The sequence below is a fragment of the Manis pentadactyla genome, chromosome 16 (assembly GCF_030020395.1).
Source record: "Manis pentadactyla isolate mManPen7 chromosome 16, mManPen7.hap1, whole genome shotgun sequence".
NCBI classification, from domain to species: Eukaryota; Metazoa; Chordata; class Mammalia; order Pholidota; family Manidae; genus Manis; species Manis pentadactyla.
Genome location: NC_080034.1, coordinates 77593996 through 77621338, shown reverse-complemented (window position 1 = coordinate 77621338; position 27343 = coordinate 77593996). Strand labels below are relative to the sequence as shown.

The window sequence follows — 27343 nt, the reverse complement described above, 5'->3', positions numbered from 1 at the left end:
CCCTGAATACAAAGCATTGTAAGGTTTTGTGTTCTTTTGTGGTGCCTCCACTTGATGAAAAACCTGTCTCTGCCGCCAACCCCTACCGTAATGCCTGGCACCGAGTAAGGACTCGGTCAAATGGTTTAAGTGAGTTGTGAGTTGGGGGCTCCTTGAATCTTCCTTGCCCTTCTCAAGTCTCTGCTTTGTAGGACGGCTTCCCATGGGGGTTCCCTGCCATTTGAAGTGAATGTCACCTTGAAATGGTCACCGCAGGTGGTCTGATCACAGTAAATGTTGAGAAAACGCAGTGGGTATTTGTGAGCTCTAGCCAAGGTTCACTGGCTGATTCCCGTGCTCCGGCCCCTCACCGTCCCTCTGAATGTTGAGGTCACTTAGTAGGCCTGACTCCAAGAGTTTGTGACTTTGCAAGGGAGGGAGGGACTTCCGCATATGCTCCCCAACACTTACACCAGTGTCACCAGTGACCCCACCAGACTGATGCTTCATTTTCTACTTTGCCTGTTTTCTCCATACGCTGAAATGCACTGCACAAGACGCAACAACCAAGTGGATAATTTTTTCTTCTGCCCACAACAGTATGAGTAGTGTGGAGCATTCGAAGGGTTTTCATCTAGAGGGGTATGTGTGGATGTGGGTGGGTGTTTGTGTAGACTGGTCGGGATTATTTTTCATACATTCCCAATGAGATGCTCCTTTGTTGTAGGTCAGTTTGTCATAAAGGGGAATTGTCACGTCTGCCATGGAGATAGGTCATCATTAGAGAATAATAAACTAAACATCAAGAGTGCTTGGATGTTTTATTATTTCATGGTAGATAAGTAGAAATGGAGTAAAAATCCATTTGTGGAATATAATCATGTCAACAAATGCTAGCCTATTAATTCACTAATGGTGCCCATGGCAAATGAATAGAAAATTACTTTTAAGTGGTTTGAATACCTTTAATGCAATGTATGAAGCTGAGTAATCATGTTTTGAATATAAAAAAATCAATCATTAATTATAGAAAAACAAATTGCTTTTTGATGTTCAAGTGAATACTTATCTTTTCATTATTTTATTAAAAATATATACCTTGTAACAATGACTTTCAAACCTTTAAAGGAAACCCATAGAAAAAAAACACTTTACACAAATACACAACACACACATACCCCTACTCACTATACTAAAGCAAGTTTTGCAAAACAATACTTTCTCTTACCATATGGAATGCATTCAGGTATTTTCTCTTCTGTTTTATTTCATTTTTTAGAAAATTCTGGCTGAGACCCACTCAATTGATTTCATGACCCACTAGTGGGCCATATTATGCATTTTGAAAAACATCCTTGAAAACATAAATCTTATACAAATATAAACATATGTGTATGCATTTTTATATACAATGTAATCCTTGGAGCACCCATTGGGCAGCATGGATTGTCATAATAGTAATGACACCTATTACTTAGTGAGCACATGTTACACTAGGGGAAAATCCTATTTAAAATGGTAATAGTTATAAAGCAAAGAATTTACTTTGCTTCTCTAATGAAAGAGTAGTATAATAAAGTTTTGGCCAGATATTAAAAGAAAGGAATGATGTTGGTTCACAGTTAACATCATATGTGCAAAATCTTGTGACAAGCCTTAAAACCTGTATGTAAAACTGCGTTAACATCTTTACCTTTTCTAGTTTTTGTGGAAAGAAACTATTGCAAAGTCTGTTCTAAAAATTACAGTCTTTAGTTTTAAATTTAAATTTAAATTTAAAAAACTATTTAAAAGATTCTAAAACATAATCCATAGCATCGATCGCCTAATTTTCCCTCACTTACTGTGGTCTGTTGATGAACCTGCAAAATTAATGATAACCAGTTATAGCCAGAATCACAGCATTCTTGCAAGGAAGAGGGAAAAGTCTATTCAAATTATCTGATCAAATGGCCTTTGGGAAGAAGAAATAAAAATAATTTCCCTTACTTGCCCACTGATCGCGTTATGCAAAAAGTATCAAGTGGTAAGGATCGGAAGGAATGCAGAAAGACACGGTGCCCACTGACGCCACAATATTCAGAGGTTTTAAGAGATGCATTCCATCGTAAGGGACACAGCCCAAGGGCTTACGGCGACTTAACATCTCCAGTATTTTGAGTAACCTTTGTTTTCTTCTATTTTCAAATTGGATTTTGAGATTTGAGCTCTACAGGGTCTTTAATGACCAACAGCAGGCGGCTCGAGACTGAGTTTCCGAGGGTGTGTGGCTCTGAGAGAGCATCGTTCCGGCGAACAGCTGGAAGGGAATTTGCCCGCCCCGCCCTGTAACCTTTGCGTTCAGACTGCAGCTGTGCCTGGCAACTGCGGCGCCCTTCAGTTGTCACGGCGGAATGGAAAACTTTGAGGCTGGTGATTTGTCAGGGCGGTGGCTGGAGAGAGGGTCCGTGTGTGTGTGTGTGCGTGTGTGTGTGTGTGTGTGTGTGTGTGTGTGTGTGTGCGCGCACAAGTGTGCCGGCTTGGCGGTGGGTACGTCTGGGGGCGAGCGGCAGCTGCGGAGGAAGCCAGCTGGCGTTTCTTGTTAACGTTTACTGTGGTGAATGGAATCTTCTCCTTTCTGTAAGCGTTTCTTCAACGTGAATGTGAACTGAAAGGACTCTGCACTGGAAACTACTTGCAGTTTTTTGGTTAGTTTAATTATTGGGAACTCTTTTCCACATTAATTTACATAGTTTTCTCAGCTCTGGGTTTCAAATGCCCTTTGTTGAATAAATTGACCTTTTGGCAGGAACCCAGGAGAGACGCTGTTATTTATCACCCCTTGCAGTTGGTCACATTTGTAATATTCGTTGGCAGTTCCTGTAAATCAGATAACTAAGGCTGAAAAAAACTAAGACTTAATCTTTACACTTATAATTACTGGAATAACTGATTTTTTTTTCCTATGAATTGTCCAGGTCAACTTTTAAACTATTCTGTTCTGTGTGGGCCTGGCCAGGAAAAGGTCGTGGAAACTCCATGAATAGGATAAAATGTGGTTGCTTTCTTAACTTTTGGTGCCAAACGTGTTGACATATTTCTGTCCTTTTCTGTGTCCTTCCAAATTACTTTAACTTTGGGAACAACTAAGGTATAATTATTTGTAAAACAGAATACAACTACTTGTAGATGAATGGGTATAATTCTTATGTGTAATGGTGAAATAATTCTGTTTATAATGTGGATTTTAAAAATCTATCCTATACTCCAATTGTCATCCATCCTAACTCCCCTAAACCCCCAGATAATACACAGTTGGGAGTGGTTACAATTATAGACAAGGTGGGGCTTTATTTTTCCCAGAGCAAGCCAGGTTTATGGCCACTTCTCCTCCAGGTAGATGCTTCTTTGCAGCTGACTCCAGTATAAAGGCCAAATGTTCAGGAACGAGGCCAAAGTATAACAGTTTGCTTATAATCAAATTAAAATTCAGCCAGAAGGTATCCTGCCTTGTAAATAATGTGGGCTCTGTAACACATCATTAAATATGTGTGTCCTGTAAATTTTCAAGTCTTCTGGCTTTCTCTTGATTTTTAGAAGTGCAAATCGTTCTCCATCTTTTATATCAACATTTTTGTGTAGAGCTTGTACCAAACCTGTGCCTTAGGTTTACTAATTAAAGTGAACGGTGGAAGCCTCAGGTGGGGTGCTGGTTGCCTGGATCCCAGAGCTCACTGGTCACTGTCTGCAGAGGGTGGCCCACCCCCGGCTCCCTGACCACAGCTGCACTCACTCTGCTTAGTGGCCCCTGGTCTTGAGTTCCCTTTGGGGCTTGGAGTAACCGACTACTTGGTTCTCCTGCGGAAGAGATCAGACTGCTCAGAGGGAGTTAGGAGTGTCACTGACCAAAAAAAAGGGGGCTCCAGATGCCCAGATGCTGAAGTCTGGTTGGAAATGGCTGTGAGTTCAGCCTGGAAGGGACTAGGTGATTAAGCAAACAGTGCTTAAGGACCTGCTACGCTCCTGGTTCTGGGCAAGGTGTTGAGAAGACAGAGATGCATATACGACCCAGGAGATACAGTTCCTGTCCCCTGAAACTCACCTGGTAACAGGAGGACATATAAATACGAAATGGAATAATAGGGGAGCATCATGCCAGAGTTAGGCACCAAGTACAGTGTCTGCACGGACAGCAAAGCATGGGAAGAGCACCCAGACCCGAAGGGCGATGTGGTTCCTAGGCCAGCGGTGATCAAGGGACTAGGAATGCGGAGTCCGAGTCCCCCAACTTCCCGAGTCAGACCTGCACTTTAAGGCGGTTTCCCCGGGTGGCTTATGTGCATATCCAAGTTGGAGAGACTGCTGGACTGCATTCAAGTTGGACCGGAGGAGTCTGTTTTGGTTTGTTTATTCATTTCGTTTTTTTGGAGTCCACACGTAAGGGCATCACACAGTATTTGTCTTTCTCTGAGCTATTTCGCTTAACATAAATCTCTGTAAACCCATCCCTGTTGTTGTAAATGGCAAGGTTTCCTTCTTTCCTGTGGCCAAGTAATTCCCATTGTGTGCGTGTACCGCGTCTTCCTTGTCCATCCATCTACCAAGGGACACAGGCTGCTGCCCTATCTTGGTTCCTGTAAATAATGCTGCGACGAATTAGTGACCTTGAGAAAGCAGTTTCTGGAGGGCTGGAGGTAGATGCATTTTCATAGAATTAAGGAGTAAGACGATTTTGTATAATGATCTCTTGACTATTTATGGACCGGTTGTCTGATTTGATGGACTGTTGCTTACATGTTCACTTTATGCCTTTTGAAGTTTTGAGATTGTGATTTTTATTTTTGCCTGTGCTCTGTCTTCAGTAAGAAAAGTGTGTTAAAAAATAATTATCTACAATTTCATACACAATAGTTAGCTGTACTAGAACTCTAGGCTTTTTATATTTAGAACTTTTTTTTTATCTCATAAATACCTTTGAGTTTTATGGTTAGTTGATAAGAATGCATAAATATTTTAGAGTACTTAAATCTTTCTCTTCCTAAATCAAAACAGTAGTAGCTTTTAAAACTGCCAACTTTAAACAATCAGGATTATTTTATTTATTAGAACTTTTTTCATAACCAAGAACTCAAAGTCTCTAAACCTGAGGGCCAGCAAGTTCCTAATTTATTTACACCATCACTGTGGGAACATTTTAATCAAGGTATATTCATTTACAATGCTTTCATGTGTACTGCTGAAGGCAGTGGCGTAACGGGCTGGCCTGCCTGCTGCCTCCTCTGTCCTCCAGCCCTGCTGGGAAGGTCAAGAGGCTGTGGTTCAAGGGTGGGGGCAGGAGTGTTCCCAGAACAGAGCTGGGGACAGCTGGAGGGGAGGAGACTGTGTGGACTTTGCTGTCAGCAAGCCCCAAGCACAGCCGCCCTGGGCACCCCGGGCTCTCATTCACCACTGAGGTGCCAGGTCGCTGGGTCCAGCCTCTTAGCCTTCATGCCCCTGGGGCTCACCCACTTCTGGAGGCTGTGCCTCCCAGTAGTCCTGGCTTTGTCCATCTCCCTGGCCCTCCCCGCCTCCAGTGAGAAAGGACAATGGCAGATAAAGCCTTTGGCCCATCCTTTTTAGGGTACGAGGTGGTAGCAAACCTTCCTTTTTTAAAAGTGAATTTTATCTTCTTAAATAGCCAAAAGCCATTGAAACTCTCTTTGGAGGGGACAAATTCAAGTAATACTCTTTTCAGTCAGAAGGAGCAGAACACAAAGGCACGATGACTATTTGGGTGCGTGTGTTTTTGTAAACAGGGCTGAAGGCGCTCCTAACAGTTTGGAGTAGTGCTAGTTTCAGTCAACAAGTGTGCGCGTCAGCAGGTGATGCTGCGAAAGACGATGCGAATGTGGATCTGCAAGTTCTCGGGTAACTGCTAACGATTTGGCTGCATTTATTCATTGTGATGACAGTGCTCACGTCCCCTGCTCCTGGAAGCCCCTTCCACTTGCGTCCTTGTGTCAAACCTGATCCATCCATCCGACCAGGTCTATTTCAAATGGTCTTCTCTCCAAGAAGCTTCTCTGCTTATCACCATGCCCTGCCCCAATCTGGAAGTTATCTTTTCCCTCCACAGACCCTCTGTAGCACTTCTTAAAATCTGTCCTCTTTTTATGATGTTTTGCACTACCTACCTTCTAAAGCAGTTACTTACTCCCTTCAGTAAACATTCCTGAGCACCTACCACATTGCAGGCCCTGGACTGCATTACCGGTGACATTAGGGTGAATGATGAGTGGCTTTCCAGAGCTCGGGCCCCAGAGACAACCAAGCCTGAATCCACAAATAATGACAATGTAATGTGCAGTGTTAATAAGGGTGTTACTGACAGATCCTTATAATAGAGAAATAAGATTTCCTCCTAGGAGAGCTCCAGAAAACCTATATAAAGAGAGGAACTTTGAGTTGAGCCTTGAAGGATAGGTTAGAGTTTTCCAGAAATTAGAATGGGGAAGGATCTTCCACTTAAAGGCACAGGCAGCGCAGACGTGAGGCCGAGCCAGGGGCCTGCTGGCTGGGGACGCGGAAGGGTCTTCTCTCCGCCCCGAGGGCTGTGAGCTCACTGGAAGGAGGGCCCCTTTGCCATTCCTTCTGGGATCTGAAGCAGTGACTGGTGCAGGGCTATAACATAGACAACGTCCAAACACATTTGCTAAACTGAATGCATGTATTTGTAATCACATTTCTTCACAATGAAAGTGTGTTATTCCATTAACTACAGATTGTGTTCATTGTTCAAGAGCCATGTAAATCGTATTCCTTTATTTCTTCTATCAGCTGACGGTGATGGAAACGGGCAGTGCATGTCATCATAGGTGAAGGCGTTCTGGTCACAAAGGGCTCCCCTGCACTTGTCCCGTGCCACCCACATGCCCCAAATTCCCAGTTGGTATTAACTCAGGAAACAAATGCAAGTTAATATTAATATTAGAGCAAGCAAAAAGGTTTTAAGAAGGGATGGGGAACAGAGCAGACTGTCTTCTAAAGGTAAAACAGACCCTCCATAGGATGTAACATAGAGCCAAGCCCGGACCGCACTTTGCTGGTCCGGCTGCACCCTGGCTGCAAGCTGAGCCCATTACAGACCTTTTCCCAGACCAAAGGACTAACTAAACTTCCTGCAAATTTTGGAACTGAAAGTGAAACAAAAGTTACTCAGTGTTGGTGTGCCTCAACTATAAACTCAGGAGACGGTGAGGTTTCTAGTTTTTATATTATTCTCTAGGTAAATACTATACGTAATACAGAGCCAAAAGTTGATCATCTTTATGACAGCTATTATTTCGCTTCATCCCCCAGCTCTACCATTTACCAGGTACAGGTAAGTTGAGAAATACAACAGTTTCTTTGTGACCCTAAAATCTGAAAGAAAAATAATAGCTCTATTTTTTAAATTATCTGTTAAAATAGATGGACCACCTCAATCATACTTTTTATTGAAGTATAGTTGATACATTGTTTTGCTTTCAAGTATACCACATAGTGATTTGAAAGTTATCTATACTATTAGATGCTCACTCCAACTAGTGTAGTTACTGTCTGTCAACATAAGATGATTACAGTATTATTGTCTGTATTCCCTATGCTGTACTTTCAACCATGACTAATTTATATTATAATAGAGATTTTGTGCCTCTTTATCCCCTTCATCAATTTTACCCACTCATCCCAGCGCCTCCCCGCTTTTCAGAAGCGGAGTTGCTGGGTCATATGGTATTTCTCTTTTTAGGAACCTCCGTACTACTTTCCACAGTGGGACGTACCTGCTCACATTCCCACCAGCAGTGGGGGCGGGTTCCCTTTTCTCCACATCCTCGCCAACACTAGACAGTAACTTTAATTCAGTGAGAGCTCAGACCTCGGCTTTCTAGCCAAATGAAGTTGTTGTCCAGATGCTTCAAGTCACGTGTCACTCCCGGGCTTCACGGGACTGGGGGTTATCTGTAGTTTGTCTCTTTGATGGCTATACTCTACTATCTTTAACTCTGGAAAATTTTCCCATGGAAGATTTAATTTTATCTTTATTTTTCTTTTATGTTCTGTGAGGGGCCACATCTGGGTATATAAATTATGACAACAAGCATAAAAACTCCGGTTACTGGTTTCCACAAACTAATATTGACCATGTATGCTATTTGCAGGTAGTTTTCCAATTTAAGGCTGTTATTCCTTCTCGGAAGGAACTTTGTTTCTTGCTCTGTCTTTTTGCACCTGCTGCCATAGCTCACATCCCTCCAGGTCATCAAAGGCACCGCATACAAGGCCAGAGGCAGGTGGAGAGAATGGGGAGGGTGACACCGTCAGAAATCCTTGACGGAACCACGGGATTTGCATTTCTCACTACCTTTCCTTCTGTACTTCTATCTTGGGATAAAGGTGCCACTGAAGAAAAGTGATCTAAATAGGTCCAAATGCCCTTTGTAACTGGGGGACCATCCTTTTTATTTTGATTGCTTGTAAGTCTCATTGGTACTGTCTTGGAAACCTGAAATATGAGTAGTGGTGTTTCCATAGGCAAAATAGGAAGTAGTTCCTAAATTGACTCTTTAAAAAGTTATTAATAAACATATGCTTAAAATACTATACAGCAGTTCACTGTAGGATTTTTAACATTTCTGCTTTCTTGGAAAGGACCCCAGAAACTTTTCATTGGCAGAAGTCTCAAAGTTGTAAGATGTGATAAGAATAAGAAAATAGAGCCTGAAGTCCTGAATTCACTCTGGCTGATAGTTATGTTGTACAGGACGATGACCACTTTATGTGCAATCCTTTTTCTTGATTATAGTTGTCTGCCAATAAAAGTGTGATATAAACAGGAATTTAAGCACTTACGGAAATCGACAAATTTGGAAATGTCTCAATTTCACTAAGTTATTGATTGAAGTACATCTTATGAAACATAGAAATTAATTTGTCTGTCTAAAAGAAAAAATCTAAACCATAAATTTGTGAAGTATTTTTGGCTGCTATGAAAACTGATGTACGTGTATAGAAAGTTCATCTTTAGTTCTGAAATGGGTAGTTCTTTTAATCCTTCCTTCCTATTGAGGTTTTTGAGAGGTTTTTCATCCTCTTATTTCATGAGCCATATTACACAAAGACCATTTGCCACTCTTTGTCTTTAGAAAAATTCATAAGCAGCATTTGACCAAAACGACCAGTTATAAAACCCTGGGAATTCCTGTACTTGTAGCATGTTTCTGTAAGTGGATCTGTGGCTAAATGGCTCTGTGATTTTAAAAGGCTTTTGGAGTGTGTCATTGGGCACATGTAAGTTGTGGCTGCCACCTGTCAGATAATTACCTGCAAGCCAGGTGATGACCAGGCCTGGGGGCTCCGAGGTGGACAGCTAAAGAGAGAATCCAACCAAGAAACAGAAGACAGCCATGCATGTGTGTGCATGAAGGGGTGCTGGGTGGCGGCCCCAAGGGTGGGGTGGGTAAAACCCATGGACATGCACCCCTGAATGTCAGCTGTTTCGTTTTGTAGCTTGATCTGTGGTCTCCACAATACTTCAGGACAGATGACTCAAAATATTACTGTCACTAAGCTCATTTTATAGAAGAACCATCTCAACAAAAGCTCTGTTGCAAGGGACACAATCCACCCAGTCCGAGAGATGGTCACATGACATTTTTATCTTCTGGTTTCTGCTTTTTTAAAAATTAGTAAAAACACAGGCCAAGGTATAGATTGCCTGGTCTGTCTTAAAGCTGGAGATTAATTTTCTCCCTTGCTTAAAATCCCTCAGTGTCTCTCCTTATAGGACCTCTGTCCTCAGGAAGCAATCGAAGGTGTGGCCCAGGTCTCAGCCACAGCACCCCCTTCTCCGGCTCTCCGACCCACTCTCCTGAGAGCCGGCCACTCACTCATTGTGCCCCCGGGGGCCCTTGGTCACGTTGCTGTGACACACGTCAAACTGCATGTACAACGACTTATTCGTGCCCTTGATTACAAACTCCTCAACGAACAGGACATGCGCCTCCTTCTCCATCCCACACCCAGTTCTTCGCAAGGTAGCGCCCGGGAAATGCTGAATGAGCCCCACTGACTCTCGTTCATTTGTCTCCTGAGGAGTTAGGTTCTGTTTAAACCGAATCATTTGCTACCACGATGGTTGGACTTGGAAAACCTTAGGATTTAAAATGTGAAAGTTGGAGATTTCCAAACGATTACTAAGCAGAGAATATTAGATGGAAAAATTTCTTTGTAAATAGACTCATAAACACAGAGAACAGACTGGTGGTCGCCATAGGGGAGGGGGTGGAGGGATCGGTGAGATAGGTGAAGGGGATAAAGACGTACAAATTTCCAATTATAGAATAAATTAGCCACTGAGATGGAAGTACGGCACAGGGAACAAAGTCAGTCATATGTAACGTCTCTGTGTGGTGACAGATGGTCACTACATTTACACTAAGATATCTATACCATTGTCTAATCACTAGGTTGTACAACTGAAACCAATATACTGTTGTATATCAAAAACAGAAAATTTTTCTTGTAGCTGATTTGTTTTTACTTAAGCAGCTATGTTTCACTTGTTGCTTATTTTTATCACAAAGACATAAAACCTCTTTCTAAAAGTAGCTGATTGGTCCTACTTTCTACAAACTCAATTTGTACATAATTGGAGTCCTTTCTGTAGATTTAGACCCAAAGCTAGATTGTACCCAGATTAACTGGATAACTAAAACAACGGTGTGTGTCGCTGGGGGTAGAGGTGAGTCATGACTTATATTGTAATTGCCACCAGCAAAACAATGCAGAGGTTTCATTTAAGAGCTAGAAGTAGTTTCTCTTCCAGAATAAAATCTAAATTCTAAGGTTAAAAAATGATTAGTAATTATTTCAAGTAACATTTAATGAAAAAAATTGGATGTGCCATTTATACATAACTGTGTTATATGTAATATAGTTATATGACTGGGTGTGCATATGTATATAATCAAACCCTGCAAGCTTTCTACATGCCACATACAATGCTTTATTTTATGCTTATAGTTCGTGTATTTGAAGTCAGAGGAGACAGCTGTTCCCGGGACAGTTGAAGTTAATTTGGAGGAAGGGATTTGCAGACGTTTTTAAAAGTCTTTGTGTTCCCCTCCAAAAAAGTATACAATCAAACATCTGCTCTCAAAATTAATCTTAGAGCTTTCAAAAGCAGGAGTTTTAGGTTTTTTGTTGTGTTCTTGCACCATAAGCAAACTTGCACCTTGAATATGGTGATTTAAAATCATAAATGTGCTTTTCCTTTTTTTAAAGTTGTAAGCTGTTGTTATAATAACTTTAAGACTATGTATTTTTCAGTTGTTTCCAGTCTGGGGCCCTAAGACACTTGAGACTCATTTCATCAACATATCAAAGTAGTCTTTTAAAAAATCACTGTGTGGGGGTCCTTGTGTGGGGGTCAGTGTCCCTTCAGGGCCCTCTGTCCAGTCCTCACCTTCACTTCCCAGTCTATGTGACTTCGTGGGCGTGACACGCTGTCATAATCCTGTAGGGTAGTCCTGAGCTTTTAGACAGGCGATTGTGCCCTGCAGAAATACAATTAAAGTAATTGTTTGGGTAAAACACACTGTAAAATAGTGTTTTATTGAGAAAAGGGTTCTTTTAGAAGGGCCAGATATATTTAGATAATTTGCAAGTAAACAACATGAAATGCCTTTTATTCTGCGTGTAGATCTTACCCCTCTTCCCCTGTTCCAGTAAGTGGATGCAGGCCGCAGGCCAAGGGTCAGCCCCTGCGGCTCTCCCAGGACCCTCTCCGGTTCCGGGGGGGCACTGCTGGCTCTGAAGCCTTCCCAGCACTCATTCTCAGCACCTCCGTACACTGACCTAACCTGAAGTGGGAGCTGTGCAGATCCGCCCTCTTCCTGTGCCCCTGTCTCCCCCGTAGCGGCACTGCCCCTGGGGCCGTGTGCCATTGGAAATAAGACGTTGTGGCTCGCTCGGTGGGCAGCTGAGAAGTTGGGCCTGACCTGATGCACTGCTTCAATCTAGACAAACTGGGGTGCTGCCTCTGCCGTGAGATTCTAGCCCCACAAGGAAATCACGCCGAGGAGATGCCCTTACGTCTGCAGTCCCCAGAGCGGGCTCAGGTCCCCACCCCAGAACAACGTAAGCACTCCGCAGGGAAGATCTGGGCACAAGCACCGCATCACCCGAACCAGTGGCGCCAAACGGATAGGGCAAGGGGCCAGCGTCAAGACCCAGGGCACAGAGTCACGGCAGTCAGGTAAAGGGTGGCTCGATGCTCAAGTGCCAGCATCTACACCCAAGACTTCTGACATCCCCAGAGCAGGAACCTGGTTGGCTGCTAAGTCGTTGGAGGGAAGGACAGGGGTAGTGGGAATACAAATCCAGCTGGTTGTGACACCGCCTCCCGACACTTCAGGCTTGTATATCCACGTCAGAGGCCCTGGAGCAACAGCGCACGTGTGTGGAGGTCGCCCATACCTCTGGTTCTGACTTTTTTTTTAAGTCTGAGTACTGCGTAAAGAATTTCTCTGAAGGAGGCTTTGGAATCCAGCGGTTTTGTGCTAGAATTATGTCTGTGCCATTCACTGGCTGTTCAGTATTGGGTCAGCCTTTCTGATTTCCTTTTTTATTGTCTGTGAAAGAGGGATTTCAGTAGTCCTACTAATATTGTTGTGATGAGTAAGATTAACCTCAGCACATAGTGCAGAGTGGTTCTCCCCAAACTTGTCTGCATGTTGGAACCAGCTTCAAAAAATACAGATGCCTGTGGCCCACCGCCCCAGAGAGCGTTTCTGCCGTGCGGCCTGGGTTTCGGAATGTCTAACAGATCCCCGGATGATTCTGACGTTCACACAGGTTTGGGAACCACTGGCCTGGAGCCTGTCCTATACTGAACATTAAATATCTGATAAATGAATGGAAACCATCAGTGCCTGGCATATACTAGACTTCCCAGAATTCCTGGCTCCCTCCCCTTCCCTGACTGTGTCCCCTTTGTTTTATTGGGATGCTGAAGACGTAGTGTTGGGCTGAGACTCCATGGGCGGCCAGGCACACGTGAGCATGCACAGAACCCCAGCACCGTGCGCTGTCATACCTGCCGGAGGAGGAGAAGAGAAAGAGAAGAGATAAGTTGCTCTGCGCGGGGCAGCCCGCGGAGCTCCCGTGAAGGGCATGCTAATGAGTTTGCTTCAGAGGGCTTGGCACACAGGAGAGCCCTGCGTGCTGACTGTAAAGTCGCCCTGGAAACCACAGCCTAGCTGTGCACTCCCACCGGGGCTGATCGCAGCAATGAGCCAGAACGTGCAAAGGGTAAATCAAAGGCAGGGTTTCAGCTGGTCCTTATTTTTTGCCTTTTATATTCAACATTTGTTGCAGTAAATCCTTTGTTTGGTGTTCCTGGGTCAGCCATCTGAATGTATCAAAGTTCCAAAAAGTTCAATATGTGGCTTTATCAGCTGCCATGTCCTCTAATGGCTGTTGGACAGAGGCTCAGAATTCTGAAAGCAAGGGAACTATCTAAATCTTCCTAAGATTTGGAAGCCTGAATCACCTCCCTTTCCCACAAAATCGGAGGACTCTAAAGCTGCAGTGTTTCAGACACGGAGGGAGCGGCCTGTCTCTTCACCTCCTAAATGAGTTATTTTGTGCTTTTGCGTAAACATAATACTTGGTGGCCCAGTGTCTGGAACTGAGGACTGGAGTGCTGTTTTATGTGCAAGGTTTATATTATACAGTCTTGATCAGCACAAATTCTCAAATTTCCCCCCGGTAACATAATAGACAGCATTTAACACACTGGAAAAAAAAATTGGTCAGTCTCAAGAGCTGGGCAGTCATTTTCTCCTTGACCCTAGAGTCCTGATGGGGTCAGGCCGGTCTTCCTAGGAGACAAAAAACTATCACAAATTGTATCTTTAGAAGACGAGACCTCAGCCTGCCCCACTTTTAAGACATGCTTTCTGAATAAGAGAAAATCTTTTATTTTCAGGGTAATTGTACACTTACTAGGAATTATATAAGTGCTTTGAAAACAACATGGTTTTTTTCCTTCAACTGAAAACTATTACAGATTGAAACTTCCTGATATTGACACTATAATACTGAGTAGTTTATGAAACTAAGAATATGCTGTCTTCATTAATATTTAGCATTTGTGTGATGTTTTACATTGTGTATTTGGTATTAGAAATATCTGAGCCTAAGCCACATTTTCATCACTCTCAGTTTTTTAATTTTCCTATTTTTTTAATCAAATTAGCTTGTAGTTCCTTAGCACAGGTATAGTCCTGCTTCAGGGCTTAAAAGTAAAATGGTATATAATCCAAGTGCATTGTTTATGTGAGTTTCTATCCTGCTAGTTTCAAGCTCTGTGAAAATGTCAGCTGTTAAGGGGAAAAGGGGGATCTTCTTAAAACATTAAAACAAATCCCTCTATTGTGTATAGCCTTTTACTACCATTTGAATGTGTTAGAACTTCATATTAAAAAACAAGATTTGCATTTCACATAGCAGAAAAAATAGGAATAAGCATAGATCTTGCTCAGCAAGGACTCAATTTTCAGTTCATTCACTAACAGTCAGCATTAGATGAATGAAACCGTCAGGTGGGTCCCAGACCCTGACCACTTCAGGTCTGACAGGCATCCAGGTCACGTGTGGTCCTTGCTTGTGGGTCAGTCTGAGGCATACATTCTTGAAAAACGAGTTCCAGAGAAAGAGCCTCAGTATCTTTCTTTAGCTGCTCAAAAAGGCTCGAAAACATCCAATAACCACTGAATATTTTTCACCACTGTCTCATTGGTTGTTGCAATTCTCAGTGTCCCAAAAAAGTGCATCCTCTTGTCAGCTGGACCACACTTTCCTTATGATTCTCAGTTGGCCAAGGCCTGGTTTCATTCTGATCGTGAGCTTTGCACATGAACCTGTGAATACGGCTTTGTTTACATCTGAGTCGGCAGATGAATCCTGGACATGCGGTTTGCACTGACAGCCACGTCATGCTCTCTTCCCAAGGTGAACACCCCCCACCCTCCCCATGTGCCCTTTGTGAATTCTGAACCCCACTCCCTCATTGGCAACAGGTTCTCAGTGACACAGGCAAAGTCCGAGCTCTCGGAAACGGCATCAGGCTAAACGCAGTGCTTTCTGTCTCTCCCCCACAGGGTCCAGTAGCATCTACTGCGTCAGCACCGTCTGGCCTCTCCACTGGGCCTGGCCTTCCTCCACCCCCTCCTCCTCCACCTCCTCCAGGGCCACCCCCGCTTTTTGAGAATGAAGGCAGAAAAGAGGAGTCCTCTCCTTCACGCTCAGCTTTATTCGCCCAACTTAACCAAGGGGAAGCGATTGCAAAAGGTGAGGAAACCAGACTTTGAAGCTGTCTCCCTCTGGTTCCAAGGACTCAGATCCCCCAGAGCTCACATGATGGATGCCTCATTCCATCTGCATCCCAACACACAGGGACCAGCTGTTGGGAAGGTGCGAGCCTGCAGTGCTCTTCATCTCAAAGTAGATGGGCTCGGTGAGCTGTTGCATGGACCAGAAAGAAGAACTCAGAGACTCTGGGTTCTAAGTGGACCGCTGCACCACATCACTATTTCAGCGGCTGATGCTTCAACACCATTTGCAGCCAAGGCATCAAGATCGAGTGAAATTAAAATAACAAATAATAACACCTCTGTCCTCAAGCGGTGTACAGACTTGTCAAAAAATCATATCATTGAGCCACCTTTGCTGTCACTATAGACAGTTAATTTTTTTTAATCATACATTTAAAATAGAATTAGTAGCACAAGCATTTTAAATGATAAAGTTATATTGCCAAAAATTTTTATGCAAATGTAGTTTTGCTCTGCACAGGTAATAGGATTATGGCATAACTGTCCCTATGCCCTGGGCTAGGTGCTAAGAACCCCAAATCTAAATTTTCTCTGGCTCCAGCTGACTGCATGATCTCCTCATCTGCAAATTAAGGGGATGAACTCATAACCCCAAAGTTGATTCCATATTCTGACATGTACTTAGTGGAATGCCCTGACCTTTAAGGCTACATCCGGGAAATACTTTAGCCATAAGAGAAGAAGTAAATCCTGTGATGTGTCTGGCAAGGTGGTTTGCTTTTTGCAGAATTTTTATCTATTACTTTATCTCCTTAAAGAAGAGGTCCCTCAAATTAAAAAGAAAAAAATATGGTGCTTCTGCAAACCGTAAATTTATACAGGTTTCAGACTGTGTACACTAACTATGAGAAAACACTAGACTACTATGAAAATAGCATCACCAAACATTCTTGTGCTGTTTACACCATGTTGATCTAAGAAGTGGGGGACATTTCCCTTTGCCTAAAATATTAAAGACACGTGCCTATGCGCTACCTTCCCAGGGCTCCGGCACGTTGCAGATGACCAGAAGACACACAAGAATCCCAGCCTGCGGGCTCCGGGGGGACAAACTCCATCTCCTGCCAAGAGCTACACTCCAGGCCCCAAGTCTCCCCAGCCTCATCCGCCTCAGAGACATGCTCCTGTGTTCGAGCTGGAAGGAAAGAAATGGAGAGTAGTGAGTGGAGCCCTTTAGCCTTTATTACTGACTTGCTGCCCTGAAAGGCCCGACCGCAAACCGTCTGCCAAGGTCTCACGGGCTTCTAAGTGAAGGGGTGAAGGGCGGAGGCAGCAGCCCCTGGCTAGAGTTCAAATCAGGGCATTTCTGAATGCTTCCATAAACTTCTTTTATTTTTCATTATTTCTCATGCACTTTTTTCTTCAGTGTTTAAAAATTATTTTTAAAATTGTGAAATAAACACAACATGAAGTTTATCACCTTACATTTAAGTGTACAGTTCACTGCCACTAAGTACATTCACGTTGTTGTGCAACCAGCAGCCCCATCCATCCACACAACTGTTTTCATCGTGTAAAACCGAAACTCTGCCCATTAAACACCACCCACTTCGCTCACCCCACCTCAGCCCCTGACAACCTACACCTTTCTACTCTCTGTCTCTATGAATTTGACAACTCTTTCCATAAACTTTTAATCTGTACCTCATTCTGATCTGCTGAAGGATGTTTCACTCTATCCCACGGACGAAGGTGCTGATATAATACCCACATTGTTACAGTTAGTGCAGAGACACTTTGAATGTGGGCGAAGGCTGGTGACCCTGCCAATCCAGGGGGCTGTCCTAAAGACGGAGGACCAAAGTTCCAGAGAGGTGGTCATGGTCTGCAATTGCACTCGATCAGACCCACTGGCTTAGACCACTGTTGCGACCCCTCACCAGCCTATTTGCCCAGCTCCTATTTGACACAGCAGGTTCTGCGGCAAGTAGTAAGTCCAGACCCAGCATTCACACACAACAAAAGGCTTCACATCCCTGCACCAGCCTCTACCTACTGGCCTCAGTGCCTAATACCTGTTTGCAAATTGACAGGACCACCCCACACACACACCTTGCAAGCATTGTTGCAGTAACAAAGTAAGACCTGTGGTTTAGTTGGTAAAAAGCTGGTTCTGAATGAACATACTGAAAAGCTGTATTTAATCCTGAACTACACAGTACTTTCAGCCTGCAATGGATTCAACTTATCTAAGTATCCTTATATTTAATATTTGCATTTGTTTTCATCTTAGGAGTACCAAGAGGAGAGAGATGATCTGGTGATCTCAGAGACTGAACTGAAACAGGTGGCTTACATTTTCAAATGCAACAAGTCTACTCTTCAGATCAAAGGAAAAATAAATTCTATTATACTTGGTAGGGCAGAACATGGCAGTTACTATGATAAGTTGCCCTGCATACACATGTTATACATATTTAATGAGTTTCTTCTTTTTCCCTAGACAACTGTAAGAAGTTTGGCCTTGTCTTTGACAATGTAGTGGGCATTGTGGAAGTGATCAACTCCAGGGACATTCAGATGCAGGTAAGTGGCCTGATCAACCATGCGCCGCCCGCCTTGCACAGAACGTCCACCCAGCCTATAAGGCATGTCCACCCAGAAAACTGCTCGTCTTTTTTTGTTTAAACCTCGCCTTGTTATCACCTCCTCTCTGAAGCCCTGTCTCACTTCTTACCATCAATTCCTCCTTTGTGATCTCTTACACCACACTCGGTCTTGCACTGCAGTGACTGGTTTACCATCTCTATTTCCAGAACAGCTAATTAGCCTTACAGCTCATGAAACTTGCACAGTACAGCACATAATAGGTGTCCAATAAATGTTCAATGAGGTAGTGATTGGAATGAACCAACTCTGAACTAACAAAAGTACTAACAGATTCTTCCAGCATTTTAGCACCATCCTGAAGAGATTTTTTTTTTTCCCCCTCAAGAAAAGTTGGTTCTGAATAAGAGAAAGAAAAGGTTTTCTGATGAGCCAGTGAGATCATCGGACTAAGAACCTGAAAAGTAGGACTGGAATCGAATTTTCAGAACAGTAGAAAACTTGCACTGTTTTAGAAATTTTGTTTTAGCTAAATGAGATTTTACCTATGCCGAGAGCTAAAGGACTTACTACCTTTGCCCAACTATAACTTCTACCTTTGATTACACTCTTCTCACACTGTTAATTACCCCTTATTAACTGATGTTTCCTAATGATGTTTGTTGAAACTGGATTCTGGTTTTGCAGATCTTTCTCTTTTTTCACTGGGATTTTTACCACTGCCATGTTTCTCTGAGTACATTCAGTTTCACGTTTTACATCTCACCAACTGCCACTTAAGAAGTAGGTCTCTGCGCGTCAGGTTGAGGGCGAGAGGCCTGGCCACAGCCCCAGCAGACCCCGCGCCAGGGCCGCTCGGCCTGCATCCGCGCTGGAGCGATTCACTTCATCTCTGCGAGCTCCTTGCCCTGAAACATGAAGTTAGCTGGGGAATTTTAAGTCTTCCCCAATCCAAATTCTAATTATTCTTGCCACACAGCTTCTACAAAAACATTTCTTTCTTCCACATTCCAGTTCCATGTATTCTGTTCAGTGCCTCTGCGTGAACTCCCTTCCCCTAACCGTTCTGCCTCCACTTTCAGAAATTCTGTTCCTTGGTGGAAAACCATTTAGAAGAAAGCAACCAAACAAGTCCTCACAGGCAGAACTATCTATACAGTCACCTTCACCGTGGAAACACGGAAACCCGACCATCCTCGGGTCCCACTTTAGATTCTAAAAGTGAGTCCTTTGCCCAAAGCCACTTTGCATTCAGCACTCATTCATTCATGTGCCAGATGTCTGAACATGTCTGATGTGCCAGGTACTGTTCTCAGGACTAAAAATGTCAGTAACTAAATGAGACGAACATCCTTGACATCGTGAAGCTTACATTCTGACAACACTGTCTCTCAATTTAGTATTTCTGATAACCACATTTACCCACTTAATAACACTGCTTCTCCCAAAGTATTATGCGTGAAAATTTTAAGGAAATCACTCATCGTGAAAAAGTTTGATTCCTCAAAGATAAATACAGGTCATATAAACCTAATAATGGGTCCAAAATTTCTGATGAACTGTTTTGGAAAGTGGAAGTTTGGACATAAAAAGCCATGCTTTTTCTCCCTCCACATTATTTTTGACCAAAAGCAAAACAAAACAAAAACTAGAAATAATATTCAGTAGAAGAGGTGAGAATACATAGTTAGGTAGTTGAAAAGTATCTTGGGAATAATCTAACATACCCTCTCTTAATTTTAGAGAGTTTATTTCAAGCTTCCTCTTATTCTTACAGAAATGAGATTGGGTAGCAATGATGAAACCCATATATAAGGAGTTAGCATTATTTTTTAATGTAAATATATCACATTCAAAAATAAAAACCAACAGAATTAAATATAAAACATGAAACTATAGAAAAGTAGAAGAAACAGGTATAAATATTCATCAAATTTCTGGAGGGAGAAAAATTCCAAAATGAGAAGTAATATAAGAAATTATCAAAAGAGAGACAGATATGCAATGGAATAACTATGTAACCATTTTTTAAAGTGACCAAGAAAGACATCCAGGGTATCATAAGAGCTTTTATATCATTATGTAAAGCATGATTTCATTTAATTAAATACACACACACGTATATGTAGATATAGATAAATCTGTATCTTATAATTCTAAAGAAAGTAAGAGAAAACATATTACTGCCTGTAACTGAATTAAAAGTATCAAATTCCAACAGCAGGAACCATATTTTATTTGAAACTTTAAAATTCTTATTAAAGTCAGAAACAAGAAAAGAATTCCTTCTGTCATTGCTTCTATTCAGTAATGCATTAAAGTTTGTAACCTATGCAATATAGCAAGAAAAATAATTGAGAAATATAAAGTTAGAAAAAGAAGAGACAAAAATGTCCTTATTTGTCAACAAAATAGTGCCATAAAATCCAAGAGACTCAAGAAACTATAAAACTACAGAAACATTCAGCAAGGTAGTTGGATACATTATCAACATGCAGAAGTCAATAACATTTCTTTATCCCACAAATAAGTATTAGAAAATGTAATTGAAAATAAAATTAAAAGTGACAAAAAACTTAAAGGTACCTAGGGAAAGAAGTAAAAGAAATGCAAGATATTCATGAAGAACACAAAACATTTAAATAAATGTACAGAAGACATCATTATTAACTGTCACCATTTATTTAATCTACAAGTTCAATGAAATTTGGGTAAAAGTCTCAATAAAGTTTTTAATGAACAATGTCTTAAAAGTCATCTGGAAGACAAGTGGACAAGGGTAACTATTTTAGAGAAGACAGACAAGGTGAAAGGACTTGCATACCAGATATTAAGAGTCATTGTAAAAAAAAATTTTTTTAAGTAAAAAATAAAAAAACAGAGTCACTGTAAAGTGTTAACATTGTTGAAGGGATACAGAATAGACTAATGAAACAGGACACCAAGCCATGAAATAGACAGATGCATACATGGTAATTTATTTAAGGACAGTCCATATGGGGAAAAAAATACTGAGTTCCTACTTCACACCATATATAAAAGTAAAGTCTGAATTATGAAAAGAAATACTTTCAAACTTTGAGATTAAAATATGGAAGAAAATCTTTAGAGTAGGCCTCAGAGTAGGAGAGAAATTTATTAGGGTCAAAAAGCACGCACTATATAGCACAGGGGAGGCACACAGTGGATCTCTGGCATCTTGCTGCACTGACGGACAGCGCCTGCGTTGGGATATGGGTGGGGACTCGATAATATGGGTGAATGTAGTGACCACATTGTTTTTTCATGTGAAACCTTCAAAAGAGTGTATATCAATCAAACCTTAATAAAAGTTTAAGAAAAACAAAGCACCCAATATAAAAAATGGACAGATTAATTAACCACATTAAAATTACAATTATGTGTTCCACAGAAGACATCATATACAAAGCTGAAACACAGGCCGTGGGTTGAAGAAAGATACCTGCAATTGCTTTTTCAGATTTTTCAGATACATAGGGTATTTAAGCATTTTTAATATAACAATATAAAAGTATTTTTTAAATGTATTGGTATAATGTGCTTGCCGCATGCACCTCTACTCTGTCTCACAAACCAGTCACCTAAGACTCACCGACAACTTCCTCCTCCTTTCCCTTTACTTGCCTGAAACTCAGCGATTGCCTGAAACTGACGATTCTGGTCAGCGTGGAAATGCTCTTCATCATTACAAAATAAACAAATCTAGAAATTACCAAAAAGTTACTGCTTACACCTTCTTGAAATATAGACCTATGTACTGTTATTTTAGTTGATTTATGGCAAAGGCTTCTGCTTAACTGACCTTGAACTACCTCTGCCTTTTTTTTTTTGGGGCACCAGGGCTCATTTCCAACTGGGTGTCCAGTTTCTATGGGGAGCGGAAAAAGCAGAGAAGTGTGGCGACCGGGCTAGACTCCCGCTAAGGAGTTCTTTCCGTCACCTGCCCCATCAGCAGGGGTTGCTCCTTTGGTTTGCAATCCGGCCTTTTCTTCAGGGTGAAAGGGGAGAGGTCTTTATCGCTTCAATTACCATTACAAGAGGGAAACGATAGAGTTGTAATATGGTCATTGAGGGAACAGCCGGCCCCTCTAGAGAATCTGGGGGGATGTCTGAAAACTGACTGCTAAGAGAGAAATCCAAAACTGAGCAGAATTTTCATAGCACTTAGATATTTGCAAACGATGCAAAGAATCGACTCCTCTTGTGTGTGGTCCTGTTTACCTATACAAGGAGTGGCCTGAACCAAGTCCCCAGTTTGGGCTCCTGAAATTAATACATTTCAAAATACCTAGACACTCATTATCTTATTTAAACTTCACATTCAGCCAGTGAGATGTTTATCTAGGCAAAGCCTTACATGGACAGAATTGTAATGTTTCTCATTTATTATTTAGGCTCAGGGAAAATCTCAATTACAAAATAATTTACCTACTTTTAAATGATAATGTTAGTGTATCTTTTAATCCATGTTTCATAGAGATTTGTCAGAACTAGAATTTTAAGCAAATAAAAGCAAATGCATCATTTATCATGAAATCAAATATACGTTTCAAATCCACTAATGGAGTGTGAGACTTTTTCTGAACATTTAGCTGCTGTTTTCAAATTAATCCCTTTATTTTGTCTCAGGAAAAAGACCTGAGGTTTGAGAATCCCCTTGTGTGGTCCTTTCATTCTGTCCCCAAGTGACACCTACCAATTCAGTCTGGAGGCAGTGCCATTAACCATCCTGTTTCCCTGGTCCTGACCTGGCTATTCCTTAATTTGGTTGAGCCATGGACTGTGTTCATTTGAGAATATTGTAATTTCTCTCTCTTTACTTTGCTCCCAGATTTTTTTTTTTCTATTTCAGGTAATGGGGAGAGTGCCAACGATTTCCATTAATAAGACAGAAGGCTGCCATGTATACCTCAGTGAGGAAGCGTTGGACTGTGAGATCGTGAGCGCCACGTCATCTGAAATGAACGTGCTCGTCCCTCAGGCTGGTGACTATGTGAGTGCCTTTGGGAAGATGGGAGAGAATTTTTCTTGAGCCTTTGTTATGACCATTCTTAGAGATTGATTAATCAACTAGCACCCTGTGAGCTTCATCTGCAGGCTTGTTCACAAGCAGGAGAGGACTTCAGAGCTGGCCCTCAGTCATGTGCTCCCCAGGTAGCTTCTGGACTACGGCTCACTCCCAGCCTTGTGAATCTGCAGGCAGGATGCTAATAAGTACCTCAGGGGACCAGCTTTGGGCAGCTAGTGCCCCATGCATCTGAGTTCATATTATTTGGGACTCAATATTTTCCCTTGCTCTGGTGCAGGCGGAGAGAAGGTGGAGGGAGAGAAGCTTTGGGGAAGAAGCCGGAGGAGGGGTGATAAGGAGACCTGTTCGTGTAGGTACATGCGACAGGGGTTCCAAACTCAGCATAAGAATCGGCGGGAAGCTTGAGGAAATGCCAGCTTCCTAAGTTCAGGAGGCTTGGAGTGGGGTGTGGGGCCCGTCCAGTGGCCCTCCTGAGAATGTTGTGATTTTGCCACCACTTATTTCTCTCGCCTCCTTGCCCCAGCAAAGCGACTTCTCAAAGAAGCATGTAGACGTTCTCACACACTAAACAGGAAATGTGAATACATTTTCCACACCACACAGCATGGTGGACTTGCTAGTTGTTGCTTCTTTGGAGTATGGAAATGAATCCAGAGAGAATTCCCTCTGACTGCAACTGTACAGGCGCCGCAAACCAGGGAAGGACATGATTTAGCAGGCACGCCTTTGGGAAAAGGGGCCCCGTCAGCCTGTGTGCCCATCACCAGCCGTCTGCACAGCAGCAGCCAGCGTCCAGGTCAATAGGGAGGCAGCACAGCTGCTCACACACTCTCCGTCTCCACCTGTCAGTATGTTCAGCGTGACCCAGCCACATGCTACCCATCACAGCCTAGACAGCATCATTTAAGTCTAAAAATCAAAACTCTGCCAGCACTGGGCCCGGCTTCCCAACGAGGAAGACGGCCGGCCTGAGCCTGAGCTAACGAGACCTCACTTGCATTCTCCACCTAAAACCAACTGCTGTGGGGCTGAGGCCGATACAGACAGCTTCCGAGCGGAGAGCCCAAAACGAGGGTGATCCCTGGCGTTTGCAGCTGTTCAGCAGAAGGCTTAGCGGTGCGGAAACCCATCTGCAAAGGAACGCAGTGGGGCTTGGGTGACCACGCCAGCCCTGGCTAAGCCCGAATCCCTGGGCGTGGTGCCCAGACATCTGCATGTGTTAATGCTTCCCAGGTGATTCCAGTGTGGGGCCAAGATGGAGATGCACTGGCCTAAATTGTGTCTAGGTCAAAACCTGAGCTTTTAAAGCTGAAAAATGTCCTCCTCTGTTGGTAAAGTATCTTGTGCCCTTGGTCCATGGCTTTCTTCGTGCATTTTCTCGATGGAGGTAGTAGGGAGAAATACAAGGTCTTGCCCTGGGCACTGCGATCTGGGAACGGATGGTGGGGATGATTCCAGGGGAGTCAGTTCCCCCAAGAAGGTCTGCCAGTGCACCTCCATCGCTTCCCTTCCTGAGAAGGTTCGGAGCAGCCGCAGGGCAGCTGCCACCACGGAGGCGCCTCCCTCTGGGCTTTGTCTACCGAGCCTGGGGCTGGAGAGCAAACACCGAGCCTCGTTACCCACCAACAAGAGCCTTGGAAGCCCCAGGGGGACTGCACGCTCGTGCGCGTGCACACGCCGTTAAGACTGCGACTTCTTTCCTCCGTCTTAAGACTTCCCATTGCAGATCTCACTCGAAGATTCGTCACCCATTGTAAAAAGGGCCTTCCTGCTAAAATAAATCAATTGCTTCTTCCAAAAGGAACAGCTAAGATAATGCGCTCATGTGTGTTTTCCACTGAAATGCCTCGTGTCACTGGTGAGTGGGCGTGGGCCTCGGCTTATCAGACACGCGGGGTTTCAGCTGTGCTGTGTGTCCGGCCTGACCACAGAAGGGAGCTGCTCCTCGCCTTCCTTTCCCGTCCTCTTCCGAAATGACTGGAGAATCACTCTCCGGGGAAAGAAGAGATTCTGAGCTGCTGTTGTTTTGGTTATTCTGCATTGGTGTGTGTTGGTGGGGCGGGGAAGGCTTGTGTACTTCCCAGTGGGAAGAGTAGGGTACAGATGAAGGGTAACAAATTTATACACAACTTATTTTTATTTTATCAAATAGTATTCAGGTACCATTGGATAACACACTGATTTCTCCTCAGTGTGACTGGGGACCAGCAGCCTCATGCCCTGGGAACTTGCTGGAAATGCAGATGGTCACTCTCCTCCCCAGATCCACTTAATCAGAATCTGCATTTTAACAAGATGCCCTGTTGATTTCTGTGCACATTTGGATTTAGTGCAGAGTCGTGGAAAGAAAGGCTACCTAGGTTTGAACTCTGGATGCAGGGCAGCAAGGAAATGGTCGTGGGTCAGTTGCTTAAGCTCACAGGCCTGTCTGCCCTAGATTGCATCTCAGCAATATCCAGCTCTGCGAACTGAGATCACATATACCCAAGTGCCTAGAAGAATGTCTGGTTCTTTGTAAGTTCCCGCTTTAACAATAATGCAGGCAGCCAGCCACAGAACTGACGCATGACTCTGCAAGCCTGTGTGTGGTACAGAACCGTCCCCATGGTAAGGTTTGGGTTCCGTAAAGTGGCTTTGTCCTGCACGTGACACTAACCAGCCTCCCGTCTGTTTGCAGAAGAAAGCCTGGGTTTAAATAACTTTGTTCTTCTTGCCTTTTTCCAGAGAGAATTTCCTGTTCCCGAACAGTTCAAGACAATATGGGATGGGTCCAAGTTGGTCACTGAACCCGCAGAAATCATGGCCTGACCTCCAGGAAGGTGGTACCCGACTGGAATCCCCCAGCAAAGAAAAAATCATCCAAGACCTGGCAGTTGCAGGGGCCCCACCTGCTTTCGTTCGTGTCACCACCAATGCAGCGCTGCAGGAACAGCCTCGTCTCCGCCCGCATTTGTGGGCGTTTCGAAGTCGTGAACATTTCTTCATGATTTGCCTTTGTGTGTGATTTGAGTTCCACATGATGACTTGTGAGCATTACACACCTAAAAGGGGGAAAAAGGAATTCTGTTCCCCTCATATCATTAACACAGTAGCTGATAGGTAAAAATATTGCATGATTCGCTTTTACATTTATGTTTAATTGCTAGTTGGAAAATAAAATCTTTGCAGCTCCAGCATGTACATTTTTACCTTTGAGACACTTTCAATATGATGCAGGAGCAGTATGCTCTGAAAAATGTACCTTTTTTGTTATTTTTGCCACATGTTCACCTTCAACGGTATGGATTCACTGTCAGCATGAATACATATTTCAATCCTCATGTTTACAAAATGTAAGAGAATTCCATACTAAGGACTATATCAGGTTTCTTGACCCTCAAAAGGCTTACATTCTTTACAGTTACTAAAAACCAAAAGTAAATCCTAATGACTTACATATTTTTCTGCCATGTCACTTGGAATACTTTTACCTTTCTGCATAAAGATGCGTATGCCGCATGATTGGTGGCAGGAAGCAGACAGAATACCTCATAGTCCTGTTCTAAGATCAAGCTCGATTGTTGTTTTCCAATTTTGAACCTGTTCAATATCAGATGCCTTGCAGATCAGATGCCAAATGTCTTTGATGTTTTGTTATAGACTGCATTCTTTCCCACTTGCTGGACCCCTAACCGTCCTAGAAATGAACACTAAGAAGCCATAGATGTATTACTTCTTCCAGAACCTAAGAGATTGCTTGTTGGTTTGGCTTGCTGCTCCTGCTGTCCTGCTGATACGCTTTTTCAGCGTAAGATTAATGCTGATATTCCTCTGTAGCTTTCCAGTGCACAGCGCTGAACACTGCAACCTCATGGATGTGCACGGAATTACAGTTTAATGCTCGCAGACCTAATACAAGCATGTATATTGTGCCTCTTACAGCCTTTGGAATACGTCACTTCTGGTTTTTAAGTATCTTCTATAACCACATGTTATTCAAATCACTAATGCTCATGTGCCAATGTTTTGCTGTAAAAGTTTTGTCCGTATGAATAATGTGGCTTTAGTACTTATCTTTTTTTGAACTGTAAACTTATTCTGAAATAAAGTGAAATTCTAATTGTTTAAATACTGTGATGAATTCTGGGGGTTAAAGAAAATTAAGTGGGAAGAAAAGCCTCTAAAAAGGACATGTTATGTACTACCCAGTATTTTATATTGAATAGTTTTATATTGAAAAGGAAGTCCACTCAAAATCAACCTTTCAAAATGCTTTACCACATTGAAAACCTGGACTTGAAGTTCAAACAATTATCTCACCAGCCTTGGTGTTCTCAGTTACCTACTGGTTTTTTTAGTAGGTTGAATTTGTTGAAAAAGGAAAACAGGA

The 27343-nt window shown here is 42.8% G+C and overlaps 1 protein-coding gene across 3 annotated transcripts in view; it reads left to right on the top strand.

The window, feature by feature from the left end:
- Window positions 1–27082, top strand: part of CAP2 (cyclase associated actin cytoskeleton regulatory protein 2) — a 118294-nt gene extending 91212 nt beyond the window's left edge. For all 3 annotated transcript variants that reach the window (XM_036911698.2, XM_036911696.2, XM_036911697.2), the window contains 6 exons: window positions 15144–15333; window positions 16361–16536; window positions 17611–17734; window positions 17821–17903; window positions 22798–22938; window positions 25699–27082. In XM_036911698.2, the coding sequence (XP_036767593.2) occupies window positions 15144–15333; window positions 16361–16536; window positions 17611–17734; window positions 17821–17903; window positions 22798–22938; window positions 25699–25782 (798 nt within the window). In that variant the 3' untranslated portion in view covers window positions 25783–27082. The remainder of the gene's footprint in view (window positions 1–15143; window positions 15334–16360; window positions 16537–17610; window positions 17735–17820; window positions 17904–22797; window positions 22939–25698) is intronic.
- The last annotated feature ends 261 nt before the right edge of the window (window positions 27083–27343 follow it).